We start from the raw sequence: 16,255 nt of genomic DNA on the forward strand, positions 1-16,255 counted from the left end.
AATCCTGTGTACAGAAAAAATATCCCATAATGGCAAAGATCTCACAGAAGACACCCTCCAGGCTGATATCATGACGAAATGCATTCTGCGCATTAAATTTTTATTTCGTATACAGCCTGTGGCTGCTGGTTGTGTCATTGCTGGGAGCGCAGCTGTGCCACCGATGCAAATCCCCCCTGTTACCAGGAAGCTGGTACTCATTTTGCTGACCTCGGAAGGATGACAGGCCGAGTCAACCCACCTGGTGCTATGTAACGGAACAACAGGTTCTCAAACTCAAGACCCGAAGATCTTAAGGAGGCCACCTTTTCCCGTGAAGTCAACACCAGCCTTATTCTGCAAATATAATTGATCATACAATTCAAAAGCAGTATGGTTATCAAAATAGTGACTTGATGTAAATGTTTAGCTGTGCGTCAGAAAACAGATAATAAACGGTATGAGAAACACCAATTAATATCACTGAACAAGACACACAAAGGAATTAGCTTGAGGAAAATCAAATAATCATGGAATTATTAACCATGTAATACATTCAGGCCTATTGTTTTAATTTGGCTTCGTTAAATTACCGGTGGGTGTGCAACCAATTAGTGTGTTCAATAAATCCAAAAACCAAGGAATCTACCCCAAAATGTCGCCGCCAAGTTCCATATAATGCCAAGCTAAGAAAGGACAAAGAGCGAGCCTCCGATGTGAGAGTTATTAGTCTGGAATGCAAACTGCACAGCAGTCTCTGAATGATCCTGCGTGATAACATTTCGAGCCCGTTCAAATTAATTTCCTGTTTTCCTCTGTGCCAATATTTTTGCAACATCTCCCCCTCCACCCTTATACCGGCAGGCATCGGCTTTGCGATCTGCATCATCAACTTTTACGTGGCCTTTTATTACAATACCATCATTGCCTGGGCTGTTTACTATCTCTATTCATCTATTGCGCTGACCGTGCCCTGGACAAACTGCAACAACATATGGAACACACAAAATTGCATCGATTACAACGAGGCGAACGCCAGCGAATGGAGCAGCCATTCGAGTTCTCCAGCTGAAGAGTTCTACATGTGAGTGGTCCACTCACAAGCTGAACCGCATGATTGAGGTGCAGTTACATTATTGAAGTGATATTCCCCAATTTGATTTCCTTAACCAAAGTCAGTCTGTGTACGGGCAGGTTGAACGTCTTGGAAATCAGAAAATCCTCTGGACTTGGGAATGTTGGTGGCGTAAAGTGGCAACTCGTCGTGTGCATCTTACTCATCTTCATTATCGTTTACTTCAGCCTGTGGAAAGGCGTGAAGACATCAGGGAAAGTGAGGCATACCTTGTCCCAATTCAACTAAGAATTGGAATTCACATAACAATGCTATTTTCTTTCTTGGAAGTTCTGGAAAAACAAGTATTTTCGATATACACACAAAACGAACACTTCTTTGGAGCAGGTTTTCAATGGATATGTTGGTTATTAAGACATTGTTTTATGGGGTCATCTATTTATCATATACGCAATGGGGAAGGGGCCTGAATTAAAATTTGGAAAAGGAAAAGAATGGAAGATAAGAGTCAAGGGTGTGAGGAGGGATGAATGAGTACGGCAACAGAAGAAGCAGTATGTAACATTGTCATGGTATCGGGAGGGGGGTCGTTTTCATACATAATAAATATCTACTCCAAATGGATCAGATAAATGACTTTGGAGAACAATATCTTATTTGAATGTGGTAAATGTTTCAAAATCTTTACATAACAAACATAACCTTGAATTAGAAGTAGCTGAAGTGATAGTACTGTTGTGGAAATGGCACCGAGGGGTAATAAATGCTTAGTATCGCATAGTTATTTCATTATTAAGTGTTTTGGATATGCGTTGAAATAATTTAATGCGACATCTGATATGCGTCACAAATTTGTATCGTTAGAGATATATATGTGTGTATAAAAATCCCTCATACCTGCGAGTCTATGTTTAATGTTCTCATACCTTGTTATATTCGTAAATGTCTCTTTTTAGTGCTCGCCAGGCCACGAGCGCAAATTTAGGCGGAAATCCTGTCGGGCTGACCGGACTGAACGGTGGCCGCGAGCCACCCCATGTGTAAGGACTCAGAAGGGTTTCTCCGCCCACCTGGCCGAGTGGCACCCCAATAGCGGGATGGTTGGAGCACGGTGCATCATTAATGACGTACATGTTTGAGAAAATAAAGGTGTGGTGGGGGGATGACTTGTGCAGATGCTGGAACTGATTGGCACAATCGATTGTGCGGATCTGCTAAGCAATGCCACGCCTCCACCCTGGGCAGACAGACACACCTGGGCTCGCCCATCCTCCACCAGCTCTGCTGGGTTTAGCAAGAAAACAACGAGGTATTACGTACGCAGTTCAGTCAAGGGGTGGAGTGGGAGTCCGGAGGGAGGAGGTGGGGTAGGGTGGGAGGAGGGACCCAGCATTGCCTGGTACATTTGACAGTATACAATAAATGAAATGGGCTGGAGACTGGCAGGGTGGCCTCAATGTACGCACACTTTGCCTCTAAGCTATCTAGCTTGGTTTGGAATATCGACTCGGTCAGCTATAAACTGTCATTTTGGTATTTCAGAGGTGGGGTGATTCATCAATGTATGTGCCATCCCTCGGATAGACGTTTAACTGGACATCTCGTCTGCTGCCATTAGTTCATGGATGTTAAAGACCCCACGGCATGTCCTTCATGAAGAGTAGGCGAGCCATCAATGGCACGCTGGCTAAATTCCAAATTCCTGCCCAAACTATTGCTGGGAAGTCAATGGCAAACCACCCAGCATGACCCTCGTAAAGAAACTGCTTGGCAATACTGAAGCCAACCTTCGGGCAGAAAACGAGAACAGAAATTCAAATACCTTTACTGGTGGTGCATGCATGCAGACTGCAAGCAGATACTGGGATACATCCTACTTGCAGATATAATAAACTTACACTTTTATTATTTATTGCCTAAACTTTTTTAAACAGTGAAATCTGTTTATTGCCTACTCGGTGTATATAAACAAAAGAATTTCTTATCAGAAAAAAGACATTATTTACAAATAGAGTAAAAAAATTAAATAATTTTAAACAAACATTTGAATAACATAATCTCCGGTTGTTTCAGAATCATTGGTTAACTCTTCTCCGTGCGATTGGAGAACTTGTGTAACGTCGGCTTCTTCCACATCATCAAAACCAGCTTTATTGGCCGGGCCGAGGATAACTGTCTCTAAAATGGGGAAAACATCTATAAATCCTTTCAAGTCATTGACACATTCAGGCAACAACTTCCTCCAAACACCATTCATGCACATCTGAGTAACTTCAGCCCAGGACCCATCGATGTTATACATTCACAGCTCGGTGTATGTTTTACTGTAGTTCGTACTGTAGCTTTATTAAAATGAGGAAAACCATTAGTTTGGTACTAAATTCGAGGTTAAATGACTTTTATAACTTTACGGGGGACAACTTTAAATAAGTATGTTCTCAAATAGATCAGCAATTTACTAACGAAACAATGTTAACTGGGATGATGTTCAGTGAGGAAATACTCAATATAGATGTATATGACTCCAGATTGTGCTTAATGAAGAGAGATAATGTTTCCCGTGCCGAAGCCAAAAATACTAATGGTGTTTCCATGCTGGACAGTCAAGCACAGCCATTCTTGAACCATGTCAGTTGGCTACTTAATCACTGGCAGTTGCTGCAAGCCTTCTGCCAATGTCATTGATAATGCGAGACATTAATTGGCCATAGACCCCCGTTGTTTCGATGGCAATAGACTCAAATATGTAGGACTGGTGGCCACCACTCCGGCCGTCATAGCTGTGTTGGTGACGTGGGATTCTGAAAACATGTCGACACAGGTGCAGTCCCAAGTTAGACTTTTCCCATTCTAGTAGGGGACAATATTCAAGCCATCAAGGCATACACTTTTGCCATGGTCCTGGTGTTGGTGTAGTGGTTAGGGGAACGGCTTGGGATCGAAAAGGTCCTGAGTTCAAGCCCCATTGGCCGCTTGAATTAATACACACCAGGAGGTTGACTCAGCCTGTCATCCTTCCGAGGTCAGCGAAGTGAGTACCAGTGTACTGGGCCCGGTGTATGCCCCGGTTAGAATAGGTGTACCATATGTCTGTGTCGTAAGAGGTGACCAGGGTTGCATCAGGAAGGGCATCCGGCGTAAAACCTGTGCCAAATCATTATGCGGATCATAACGGATGATCCGCTGTGGCGACCCCTAACGGGAGCAGCCGAAAGAAGAAGAAGAAGAAGTAGGGTACAATACTCAAGCCATCAAGGCATACACTTTCGCCATGGTCTAAACCAAGGTTTTCCAAGACAGATGGTACTCCTACCACATTTTGGGCAAGCCTCATCACGTCGTTTAAGGCAGCAGGCCTTTGTGAACAACCAGTGCTGAAATGTCACAACAAACCATGATGGCTGAGCGTATCCATCATTCGACCGCATTGACACTTATGACACTCACAGCCTGTCGCTCCAACTCACAGGGCGACCGCATCCCTCAGGGACTCTGGGTCACACTGGGTTGCCAGAGAAGGAACAGGGACTGCGTGGAGCTATGACCCATTCTCGGTCACTGCGGCCAAAAGACGGGCTCTGGCGACCTGACCAGCACCGTTCGTCAGACTGGCAAATGACACTTATCTTGCCACCTCAACGCCCCAAGCTTTTTGGCTGAGCCAGGCCAGAGCTTGCGGTTCACCTGCACCGGCATAAACAAAGCTCCACATCAACACAGCTGCTGCCAACTCCTCCGTGTGTATCAAATTGCTTACGCAGGACAGAACAGCATCAACTAAGGGGCAGACAACCAGCGATGAGGAAATGAAGCCAAGGAGAGCAATGCCGGTAGCCTTCCTGAAACCCAGACCACCCTGCTTAACCGGAAGCATGGCTTGCGTCCAAGCAATATAATCGAAAGTGACATTGGAAATTTTGCGAACAATTTAGTGGATGGTGCATTCAAAAGCTCCTCGCTGCACGCCATTCAAGGAGGAGGGAGATGCATGCAAGATATACAGGAACTCGGGTAGGGTAAAGCCAAAGCAAAACAAATACTTCGTGAGCATCGATTAACTCCAGGCAGCCTGCCATCCGAATCAAATCATCATGCTTTTCAATGATGGGTTTGGGCGATGGCCTCAAAGAGATCAGAGCGCCAAGAAGGGTGTAGTCATTGGTAGGGACTATCTTGATATCAGGGAGGACTGCCTTGAATATAGCCTCAGTAAGTTGACAGTTCTCCGGGTGATCCACGGTTAAGGATAGTTAGCTCACACTTGGTACGGTTAATCTCAAATCCAATGTCGATCAATTGAGGCATGATATTCTAAAGGTCGCCCTGCACTTTTACAGACTCGTCACCAAACGATGCATCGTCAAGGTACCATATATTAAGGTCCGACCAACCCCCCTCCTAACTATGGGGTCACTGACCAGGGGGAAAAGGCCCAGGCCCAAATGGGTTGCCCTGTTGGATGCACATTGCTGAATGAATGGCCTCATCACTGTAGAATAGGACCGAAGACCTGGCATATGCCTGCCAGATGAGTGGACAGATGCTGAGGTTGTGCCTTCATGCCTCAGACAAAAAAAAGATCACGCCTCAAACAGTTAAATGTGTTATGCATGTCAATCTTAAGGCAAACGCGGTTTGGAGGCGGATATGTCAAATAATGTCTGGCAGCGTGAGCATCCACTTCACACCCACCTTTGTTCAAATAGCCCAACTGGACAGGGTGTAGCTCAGGGTGAGAGAAGAGTAAGCGAGCCCCCGCTTCAGCAGATTTCTTGCCCAGAAGAGCCTGAAAGTGGCCTGGTCTGAGCCCGTCAGCGTCCACAGCCGACCCAGATGGAAATAGAGTGACCAAAGTCCGGACGGAATGCTCTGAGAGAACCACCGGAGGGCCAATTCACCGTCATTCGACTTCTGTTTCTTAAAATGTTCAACCAGTCAGGAAATTATTGATATTATACGCAAGAAAATCAAAATCATTTTAATGATGACTGACAAAATATTCAAAGTCGTTTAAAGAAATGGCAAAGAGATGAGGGGATAAGTTTTCACTCTGGCGTACACCAACATTACATGAAAATAACTTGGATAGAGAATTACCTTTTTGTAACACAGAACTTAGCATTCTAGTATAAGTTATAGACAACTGATAACCTTACCATTCAACCATATTGAAATCAGTTTCTGCCTTGGATAAAAACGATTGACCAAGTTGAATGCTTTTTCGCAGTCAACAAAGGCACAGTACAACTTATTTCGGTGAGATAAATACAAATCAACTGTGGAATGGAGAGCAAATATATGGTCTAAAATACTAAACCCTTTTCTCAACGCAGCCTGCTCATCGCCTGAGATACCAAATCCCTCGATGTAGGTTGATAGTCTCGCATTTGTTACTGCAATAAACAGTTTACCTAAACAGCTCAAACGAATTATGCCACGGTAACTTTTTGGATCATCAATAGATCCTTTATTTTCATACAACGGTATTATTATACCAACGGACCAGTCAATGGAAACTATTCTCGAGTTCAATAATTAAATTAGAAGGGCACTCGATAAAGCGCATACCTCTGCCACGTAATGCCACGTCCTCCACATACCTCTGCCAGCGCATGACCAAAACCATGAGAACATTTCGGGCTCTACACATTTTTGAAATATCATGCTATACAACACTATATCGTTTTTGTCCCGATCCCTCAATGGTGAAGAATCACTCAAAAATCAAATAATTCTCCTTTCCAGATCCGGATCTTCACCAAAATCGAATCAATTCGTCCTTGCCACACACCCAACCTGTCCACAAAATTTCATCCAGATATGTCGACAACTTTTTGAGATATTCTGCACACGAACAAACAAACAAACAGACAAATGAAAAATTACTCCATGAGCGACAACTTGGCAAAACAGCACAAAGTAGAACGGCACTCGGTGGAGCGCATACCACTGCCAGGTGGAACAGTTCACGTTTTGTATCCCACTGATGGGCTGGATCCAAACTAAAATCCAATCCGCTTGTTCTTGTCACCTATTCAACTCATCCACCTTGTTTTGTCAAAACTTGTCCACAACCTTTTGAGATTTAGTGATATGTTTCGTTTTTGGCCCTATCAGTTTTAGAAATTAGGCTTGTGTTGACCTTTTGACCTTACAAATTAATTGGTAGTTGAATTTAGTGACCTGACATGAAAATGCTTTTCAAATTTCAAGTCAATTGGATGAAAATTGAGGATTTTAGAAAATTTGGCCCAAATTAGCCTTTTGTTCTGTGTTGACCTTTTTGCCGATGGTAAAGGCCCAGTCACACCTTGACGTTTTAACCAGCTTATGCCGATTTTTGAAAAATTTGTCTAAAACGCTGGTGCACGTCCAATAAGTTATGGGCAAGTTTTGGAAACATTGAGAACACGCTGAAAAACACTGCCATACGTCGTAGTGCGCTGGCTTTCATCGTTGTACTTTGCGGTTGTCCTCAAATTTTAGCATGCTTGAAATTTTACGACTTATGCCAGCGAATGACTCACAAGTTCCGCTACGCTGGCCATAAGATTTAGGTACGTTATGCGATCGTTGACACACGTTACTTGTAAGTTACTCATAAGTCGAAGGACATCGAAGTAATGTTTAGCGAACCCGAAACTTATTTCTAACCAATGAGTAACGTGTTGTAGGCACGTTACGCGATCGTTGACACACGTCGACACACGTTACTTGTAAGTTACTCATAAGTCGAAACACATAGAGGTAATGTATAGCGTCAGTGTTCCAGACTCCCTGGTTTGTTTTTTCTTCTTCTTCGGTATGATGGTGATGTTGACCCTTCGATTTCTAGTGCGGTTATAATATAATATAATTGATAGGCTGCCGCTCAATGATTTAAATCATAACCACACTAGAAATCGAAGTGTCAACATCACCGTCATACCGAAGAAAAAAAAAAACCATGGAGTCTGGAACACTGATGGGTTCCTCCTATGTGAACCCCATTTTTATATACCAATTCCCTTAAACGCTGTCAATACGCCATTATATGGTAGTTGTAAGTTAGAAACACGTTCATTTAGTTCTTTGGTCGTCTGGAAGACATCAATCAAATACGTCAATGTGCGTTGGAAATACGTAAGGAATTCATTCAAACCACGTTACTCATAAGTTAGAAATAACTTTTGGGTACGCTACACATTAGCTCGACGTGTTTCGACTCATGAGTAGCTTACAAGTAACTTTTGTCGACGTGTGCCAACGTTCGCATATCGTGCGTACAACTTATTCCCATCGCATGCGGAACGTGTGAGGCATACGGCAAGTACATCGTAAAATTTTTAACAAGTTTAAAATTACAAGACGTACTCCACTTACTACGACGTATGATAGCGTACTTTAGCTTTCTATTCACGTATATCAAACTTACCCATACCGTAGTCGACGTGCGCCAGCGTTTTAGACGCATTTTTCAGAGGTCGGCATATGCTGGCAAGATCGCCAAGGTGTGACTGCGATGTTGACACTTCCATTTCTCTGGTGGTTATGATTTGAATCGATGTGCGGCAGCCTTTTCATAGGCTACGCCACGTGATCGTCGGTGATACGTGCAGCGCGCTATGCATAAGTTAGACTATTGTTGGGCATAGGTTGTGAACGCCAACAACAGGCTAAGCATTCGTTGGTATAAGTTATCTAGAAGACAACGAAATGTTCTGTGTCCGTTACTAATATGTTATGCATACGACCAACTCGTTATGAATATGTCCGAATCTTAAAAAAAAAAAAACATCAAAAGTTAAACGTAAGCCAGCGTTTTACATACATTTTGATACGTTGCCATTGCTGGCTAAAACGTCAAGGTGTGACTGGGCCTTAACCACAAAAATAATACGTGGTTGAATTCAGTGACCTGAAATATAAATCCTTTTCAAATTTCAACTCAATCAGATGAAAACTGAGGATTTAGAAAATTTGGCCCAAATTGTCCTTTTGGCCTATTTTGACCTTTTGGCCTATGTTGACCTCAGAATTCGTAGGTTGTTGAATTCAGTGACATGATAGGTAAATGCTCTTCAAATTTCAAGTATTATCTTTAATAAGTATTATCTTTAAAACCTGCTGAACTTACTTTCTGGTACATCTTGATGTCATATGTTACACTGTTCCAGGTGCAGGTCCATCAAAACTTTTGAAATCATGTAATCCATGTAGGGCATTTAAAGATTGTAAACACCTTTTTTCAATTTGTTCATTGTTCTATCACAGCTTGGTACATCGACTGATTATTTTTTTTACTTTCAGATTTTTTTTTTCAGTATACTACTATATGGGTACATTTAAAATTCCACCTGATGAGCAGGGAGCAGCTGTCATGATGACGACAATCGTTGGGCCAATGATGGGGTTTCATTAGGGGAGTTTTGCAGGAAATAATCCTCACTGTAATTCACAGACTGCTGTTTGGGTCCGTTTGTTCCTTGCAAAATCGAAGAATTTTTAAGTATATCGGTCAGTCGATTTTGTTATTCTATCTGTCTGTCTGTTCATCGCCTCCAGGTCACAATTTTAAACCGATCTTCATGAAGCTTCACCACATGGCAGAGTTTGGCATAAACAAGAAGCCTGTTGTTTTTTTAAGATTAAAAGGTCAAAAGGTCAACATAGGCCAAAGAGCAACAAATATGTCACATTTCTAAAATCCTCAATTTTCATCCGATTGACTTGAAATTTGAAGAGGATTTCTCTTTCAGGTCAATGAAGTCAACCTCCAATTATTTTTTGAGATTCATATTGGCCAAAAGCTCAACAGGCCGAATTTCTAAAATTGTCAATTTTCATCCGATTCACTTGAAATTTGAAGAGGAGTTGCATATTTGGTCATTGAATTCAACCACCAATTATTATTTTTTGAGGTCAAATTTGTTTTATGGATTTTGCAAGTATCGTGCTCTACACAACCTCTTCTTCTCGTTTGTTTGTTTGTTGCGCTACTCCTCGTACAGTTCTGCCCGATTACATCCAGACTTACTACGTAGGATCAGCATGACCCCACTTAATGTATAGGGGTGTTTTTATCTTTGCCAGTGGTCTTGAGAGGAGGGAGAGAGGGGAATACAAATTCTCTAGGTAAATGTGTATCGTGTAGTACCCCCTCCAGGTGGGGGAGGGTATTACAAGTCTCCACCATTTACAAGTCCCACTAGTGGGGCAACTTAGCTGAAATATAGCATAACAAAAAAATATGGAAGGTAATGCTCGCAATGCCACTGACTCTGACAGTCTGGGACCATTTGGCATCTGCCAGAGTGCTGATGTTGTCAACGTTGTATATTCGAAGAACCTCCGAATTGCCTTCAGGTAGTTGTTCCTTGTTTTCTCCAGCATCGACGAGGAGTGTTATGTCCAGTCGCTGTCATCTATGGCAGACCAACATCCAATGGTTCGGGCGTTTGCAATAGCAACAGGCGGAGCCTACTGCAGGACATTTCCCTTGATTCCCCAGATGCCGCTCATCCTTGCCACGTCTACCGTATGCTTTAAATGCTTGCAGCTGTGAGGACGAGGCACAAGGCTTGGGATGCGATTTGCTCTGAGCTGTGATAGCTGACACTCCAAGTTTGTAGTTATCTTCATTCTGCACAATGCGGATTTGCTTGCGAGACAACTCAAACTGTTGTCCAATTTCCAGAGCCATTGCTCATGACAGTCCTTCACCTTGATCCAATAACGTTTCCTGCACCCTGGATTCAAAAATGCCATCAACGATCGCATCTTTGAGAATGTCTTCGCGATCAGCATACTCATAGTCCATGAGAATAATCCTCACGTCCTTCACAAAGTTATCAAACGTCTCCTAACTCTTTTGTTTCCGCTGCTTGAGCCAGTGCCGGGTGATCCGCTTGTTATTTCTCGGTCGCACATACGTTTCAAAACTATCGAGTACCTTGTAGGGATCATCCTTCTCAGTCCCCTCCCATGTGAATGTTTTATAAACCTCACGGCCATGAGCACCAATCCCCGTGCCTAACCATCCGACTTTTTGCTTTGGGTCTAGCTCCAATAGCAGGCCCGCGATATATATATATATATATATATATATATATATATATATATATATATATATATATATATATATATATATATATATATATGTACACACACACCCGCAAATACCACCCGTCAATTCGCTGATGGATATAATGAAGGGGGAGAGGGAGAAAAAGAGGGAGGAAGAGGGAGAGGGACGGGGGAGAGAGGAGAGTGGGGGAGCGAGGAGGGGTGGGGGATCCAAGAGGGGTCGCGAAAGGGAGGACAGTGTGAAGTGAGAGGAAGGGAAGGCAGACATGTGGTGGAGCATTAATTACCGCCTGGAAGCGTCCGGAGACAAACACCGCCTGGATGCATCCAGAGACAAACACTGCTTGGATGCGTCTTGAGCCAAGCTGGCCAGAGACAAACACCACCCTAACATGTCTGGAGACAAACCCTGCCCGGAAACATCGGAGATGAAAAGCATCCAGACATAACTACTGTCCAGAGACAGAGACAGACAGAGAAAGAGGGAGAGAGGGGAGCGGAGAGTGAGAGAGGTGTGGGAGGAGGGTGCTGAGTAGAGCAAGGATGGGGAGAGAGAGAAAGAGAGAGAGAGAGAGGGAGAGAGATATGCTTTATGAACAACACACCACACACACACACACACACACACACACACACACACACACACACACACACACACACACACACACACACACACACACACACACACACACACACACGCTTGGCTGATATCGGCAACAACCCAAAAACCTTGAGTAGCTTTCATGGAAAAACACCATTGCATTGATATAGACATTTCAGGGATATGCTCACAAACTTTAATCTTTATAAACAGCTGTGTGTGATTGGTGGGAAAAAAATTTGGCTCGGTAATTTAGAAAACATTAATACAGCAAACGGCTCAGAAAACGGGTGTTATTTCACAACACGCTCAGGGTGATGAAACACAAACCACCTGCTCAGGGCGACGGAGCACGAACCACCCACTAAGGGCGACGGAGCATGAACCACTCGCTCAGGGCGACGGAGCACGAACCAACCGCTCAGGGCGACGGAGCACGAACCACCCGCCCAGGGCGACGGAGCACGAACCACCCGCTCAGGGCGACGGAGCCAGAACCACCCGCTCAGGGCGACGGAGCACGAACCACCCGCTCAGGGTGACGGAGCATGAACCACCCTTTCAGGGTGATGGAGCACGAACCACCTGCTCAGGGTGACGGAGCACGGACCACCCGCTCAGGGTGATGGAGCACGAACCACCTGCTCAGGATGACAGAGCACAAACCACCCACTCAGGGTGACGGAGCACGAACCACTCACTCAGGGCGACGGAGCACGAACCACTCACTCAGGGTGATGGAGCATGAACCACTCACTCTAAATGACGTGGCGAGGCAAAAGCGTCCACTTGAGAGTGAACGCTTCGCTCAGAATGACGTAGCATGGTTCCGCTATCGACAATGGGCGCTCAGCAAGTGGCTTAAGCTTTATCACTTTAAAAAATCACTTTATCCACAAAAGAGTTGCTGCTTAATGCATAACAATCCTGGAAATATCGCAGAGTTCAATCGCCTGTGAAATAAACATTGCCAAAAATCTGACATTTTGCCTGCTCGTCTGTGCACGTGTCGCGTGGTACATCGGTCTGGGGTCCACGCAAGCGTTACAAGTTTTAGCGGGTGGTTCGTGCTCCGTCACCCTGAGTGGGTGGTTTGTGCTCCGTCACGCTGAGCGAGTGGTTCGTGCTCCATCATCCTGAGCAGGTGGTTCGTGCTCCATCACCCTGAGCGGGTGGTTCGTGCTCCGTCACCCTGAGCAGGTGGTTCGTGCTCCATCACCCTGAACGGGTGGTTCATGTTCGGGGTCCACGCAAGCGTTACAAGTTTTTTGTGAAATGTCTGTTTTTCACCAGATTTGCTTTGATTCCCTGTGGAGCACTTCACGAAACCTCAGAAAATATACACACAGATTTGGCAGACGCTATGGATCGGCAGTCCCTCTGGGGAACAGGGCACGAGGTCTTGCAGTGAATGCATAAAATCATACAGCTCAATGAAGCTGGTTAATTCTCATATAATGTCTCATATAATATAATAATGAAAATCGTCTCATAGAATGCATGAAATAGCTCCAAGCTCTTAATTTGAAAACTTATAGTACTTACAAAAGTGATGCACACAACGATTCATATCTATGATGAACAGGCATTCCATATGAGGGAGGACAGTGAAAAATAAACTTTATCGTTAAGAAATCGTTGCGGCCTGTTCCAAGTCAAGGTAAGGTTGAGCAGGCCAAAAAAACATGGCGGCTTCAGACCCCAGTGAGGTGACCCAGGATACGTCTTAACACCCCAGACAGCGAGGTGGTCGGGATGGCACCTGATAAAAGGATATAATGAAATAAGGCCATTAATTATCTTCAAAAGGGGTGTTTTAATGAATCCAAACACCCGATTTTCACTCTTGCACTTCCTTGGAATTTTCTTAGTATGCATGCAAAGTTTCAGGCTGCTAGTTTTATGGTTTTGGATTTATGGAGGACACACACACACACACACACACACACACACACACACACACACACACACACACACACACACACACACACACACACACACACACACACACATACGATGTAACTTCTGCACATTTTTGCATCTGGTCCATGGATGCAGGTGGTGTGGGTGACGGCCACTTTCCCGTACGTGGTACTCATCATTCTGTTGATTCGTGGAGCAACACTGCCTGGAGCTTGGCAAGGAATTATGTTTTACCTCACACCTAACTGGAGAATGCTGCTTACCACTGGGGTAAATTGCCTTAAATGCTTACCACATGTGTAGAAATTCACAAGCATTTTAATTCCAAGAAATGAAATATGTTGTGAATTCACCTGAAACAATGAGAATTCTTTTCTATAATGGAAATTCTCTGATAAAATGTGGATTGAGACACTGGAAAAAAATTGATACCATCAAATGACATCTCTGTGGGGTATTGCAGAAGCTTACTGTATCTCAGATGGTCAATGCATTGGCAAAGCTTTTTTTTGATAAAATGTCTTAATTGTAGAATTAATTTGATTTGGGATATGTACTTAGCCAACATAAAACTCCTCCTCTTCTTCTTCTTTCGGCTGCTCCCGTACGGGGTCGCCACAGCGGATCATCCGGATGATCCGCATAGTGATTTGGCACATGTTTTACGCCGGATGCCCTTCCTGACGCAACCCTGGTCGCCTCTTACAACACAGGGATATAGTACACCTATTTTAACCGGGATGTACACCGGCCCAGTATACTGGTACTCATTTCGCCGACCTCGGAAGGATGACAGGCTGAGTCAACCCCCTGGTGTATTAATTCAGTGGCCCAACGGGGCTTGAACTCAGGACCTTTTGGATCCCAAGCCGCTGCCCTAACCACTGCGCCAACACCAGGCTTTTAGCCAACATAGAACATCGTTGTTAATAGCCTTGTCCTTCAAAAACCTCTTTGCCCCAAGAAGCTCCATAATACAGATATCCCCTGTAATACACCACAATACTGTTTTGCCAATTGTCAGTAAATGTCAACATTGTTCATGTTTTCGTTGAACAGAAATTTCAGAATTATTTGCTGTTCCGTATTCTTGGTTATCTCTTTATAGTCCTGCAGCGTAGTCTGATATTTCAGATCAATTGTTCAAATTTGCATAAAAGCACCAAAATTTGTACACATGTAGAATAATGTATTCCGAACAATTCTAGATATGGAGCCACCCAAGATTGTGCCTTGGTCAGCTTCTACGACCATTTTCCAAAATGGCCGCCATTCTACTTTAGCGAAATTGGCTATATGCTCTTATTTTCTTATTGTATTGGTGGTAGATATAAGGAAAGTGTAAAATTCAGTAAATTGACCATGAAAAGGCGTATTCAAATATTATGAGCCAGTATTTTCGGTAAAAAAAGCCATTATTTGATTTGTAAATTGCTGCTCTCCTGAAAGTTTTTGCTGAAAAGTACCCATTATTACCTGGAGAACAAGAGTCAAATGATATTCATCACATTCAATGGGTTTGGAATCAACAAAAATTGCATTATAGATTACATACTTTATTATATTTTGAAAAGGGAACTGATAATCATGATAATGACAAACTCAGAAAATGTAGTCAAATTATTGCACACTTCACTTTGAAGCGGCTATGGTTTACTGTCTACTACCATTCTACCAGGACACATGGTAAACGCATACATCAGTTGAGTACAATATGAGTTTCTGAGCTCAAGTGTACTGGCTCTGGATCAAGAAGTCAACACTTTTACAAGCAATGCGACTTTGCATTTGCACATTCTAAGCGAGGCCGATATCTCAGTCTGTGTCTACTGCGTCTGTCTACTGGCATTTTCCTTCACAAGCACACAGTCCAGTGCATTGCAGATTAGCCTTCTTGCATTTGCAGCGGTTTCTACAGCCTTTTTTGCAGCCGCACGACACCAGCTCGAAGCAGCTTTTTGAAGCCTCAGGGAGTGTGGTCCAAAGCGGTTCGTAGGACCCATCCTCTGTTTGCCGCCAGCCCAGCTTGTTGGTGATGGAAGCACGGGTTCAGGGACCAAGACCTGCCCCCAGACATAGCCACCCTGGAAGACTGATCTCTTCACATGCTGTTCCAAAGCATCATAGGTAGGTGGGATGCGCTGGACGCGAAGAGTTTCCTCTTGGTGAAGAGTTTCTTTCTGGCCTCGTTGACGTCCATATATGGACTGGTGCGGTCATAGAGGAGCACCACAAACCTTTCAATGCAGTGCATTGTGTCATCCTGGATGTTGACTGGCGTGGTGGTCAGGGTCACAAGAGAATCTGTCAGTTCTGGAAACGAGTTCCATGTGGCCCAGGCAGATTTTTTCCCATGCCCCACGAATGCTGAAACCGTGTCACATCCGTTCATGGCGTGGAAGACAGGGAGGGCACGTGCCTTCTGTGGACCGAGGGAGGCAGCTATTTCATGGGCAGGGATGTAGCGGTAGTTCTTGCCCGTCCCAAAGGCAATCCAGAGTTCATCCACGCATGGTAGTGCCTGGGCTACCTTCACCGCCAAGATAACGACATCGGTGTCTACAGTTCGAACTTGAATCCGACGGTGGTCATGTTCTGCAGCATGGGCCACA

General features: G+C 44.1%; 1 protein-coding gene across 1 annotated transcript in view; it reads left to right on the forward strand.

The window, feature by feature from the left end:
• The window catches only part of SLC6A4 (solute carrier family 6 member 4), a 122,551-nt gene that overhangs the window by 30,295 nt on the left and 76,001 nt on the right, over positions 1-16,255 (forward strand). The window contains exons 3-5 of the mRNA XM_085858903.1: positions 844-1,063; positions 1,174-1,312; positions 13,779-13,913. Coding sequence (XP_085715029.1) covers positions 844-1,063; positions 1,174-1,312; positions 13,779-13,913 — 494 coding nt within the window. The remainder of the gene's footprint in view (positions 1-843; positions 1,064-1,173; positions 1,313-13,778; positions 13,914-16,255) is intronic.

This window comes from Eptatretus burgeri, chromosome 16 (genome assembly GCF_056783735.1).
Source record: "Eptatretus burgeri isolate ZD-2024b chromosome 16, Ebu_testis_v1, whole genome shotgun sequence".
In the NCBI taxonomy this organism is placed as follows: Eukaryota; Metazoa; Chordata; class Myxini; order Myxiniformes; family Myxinidae; genus Eptatretus; species Eptatretus burgeri.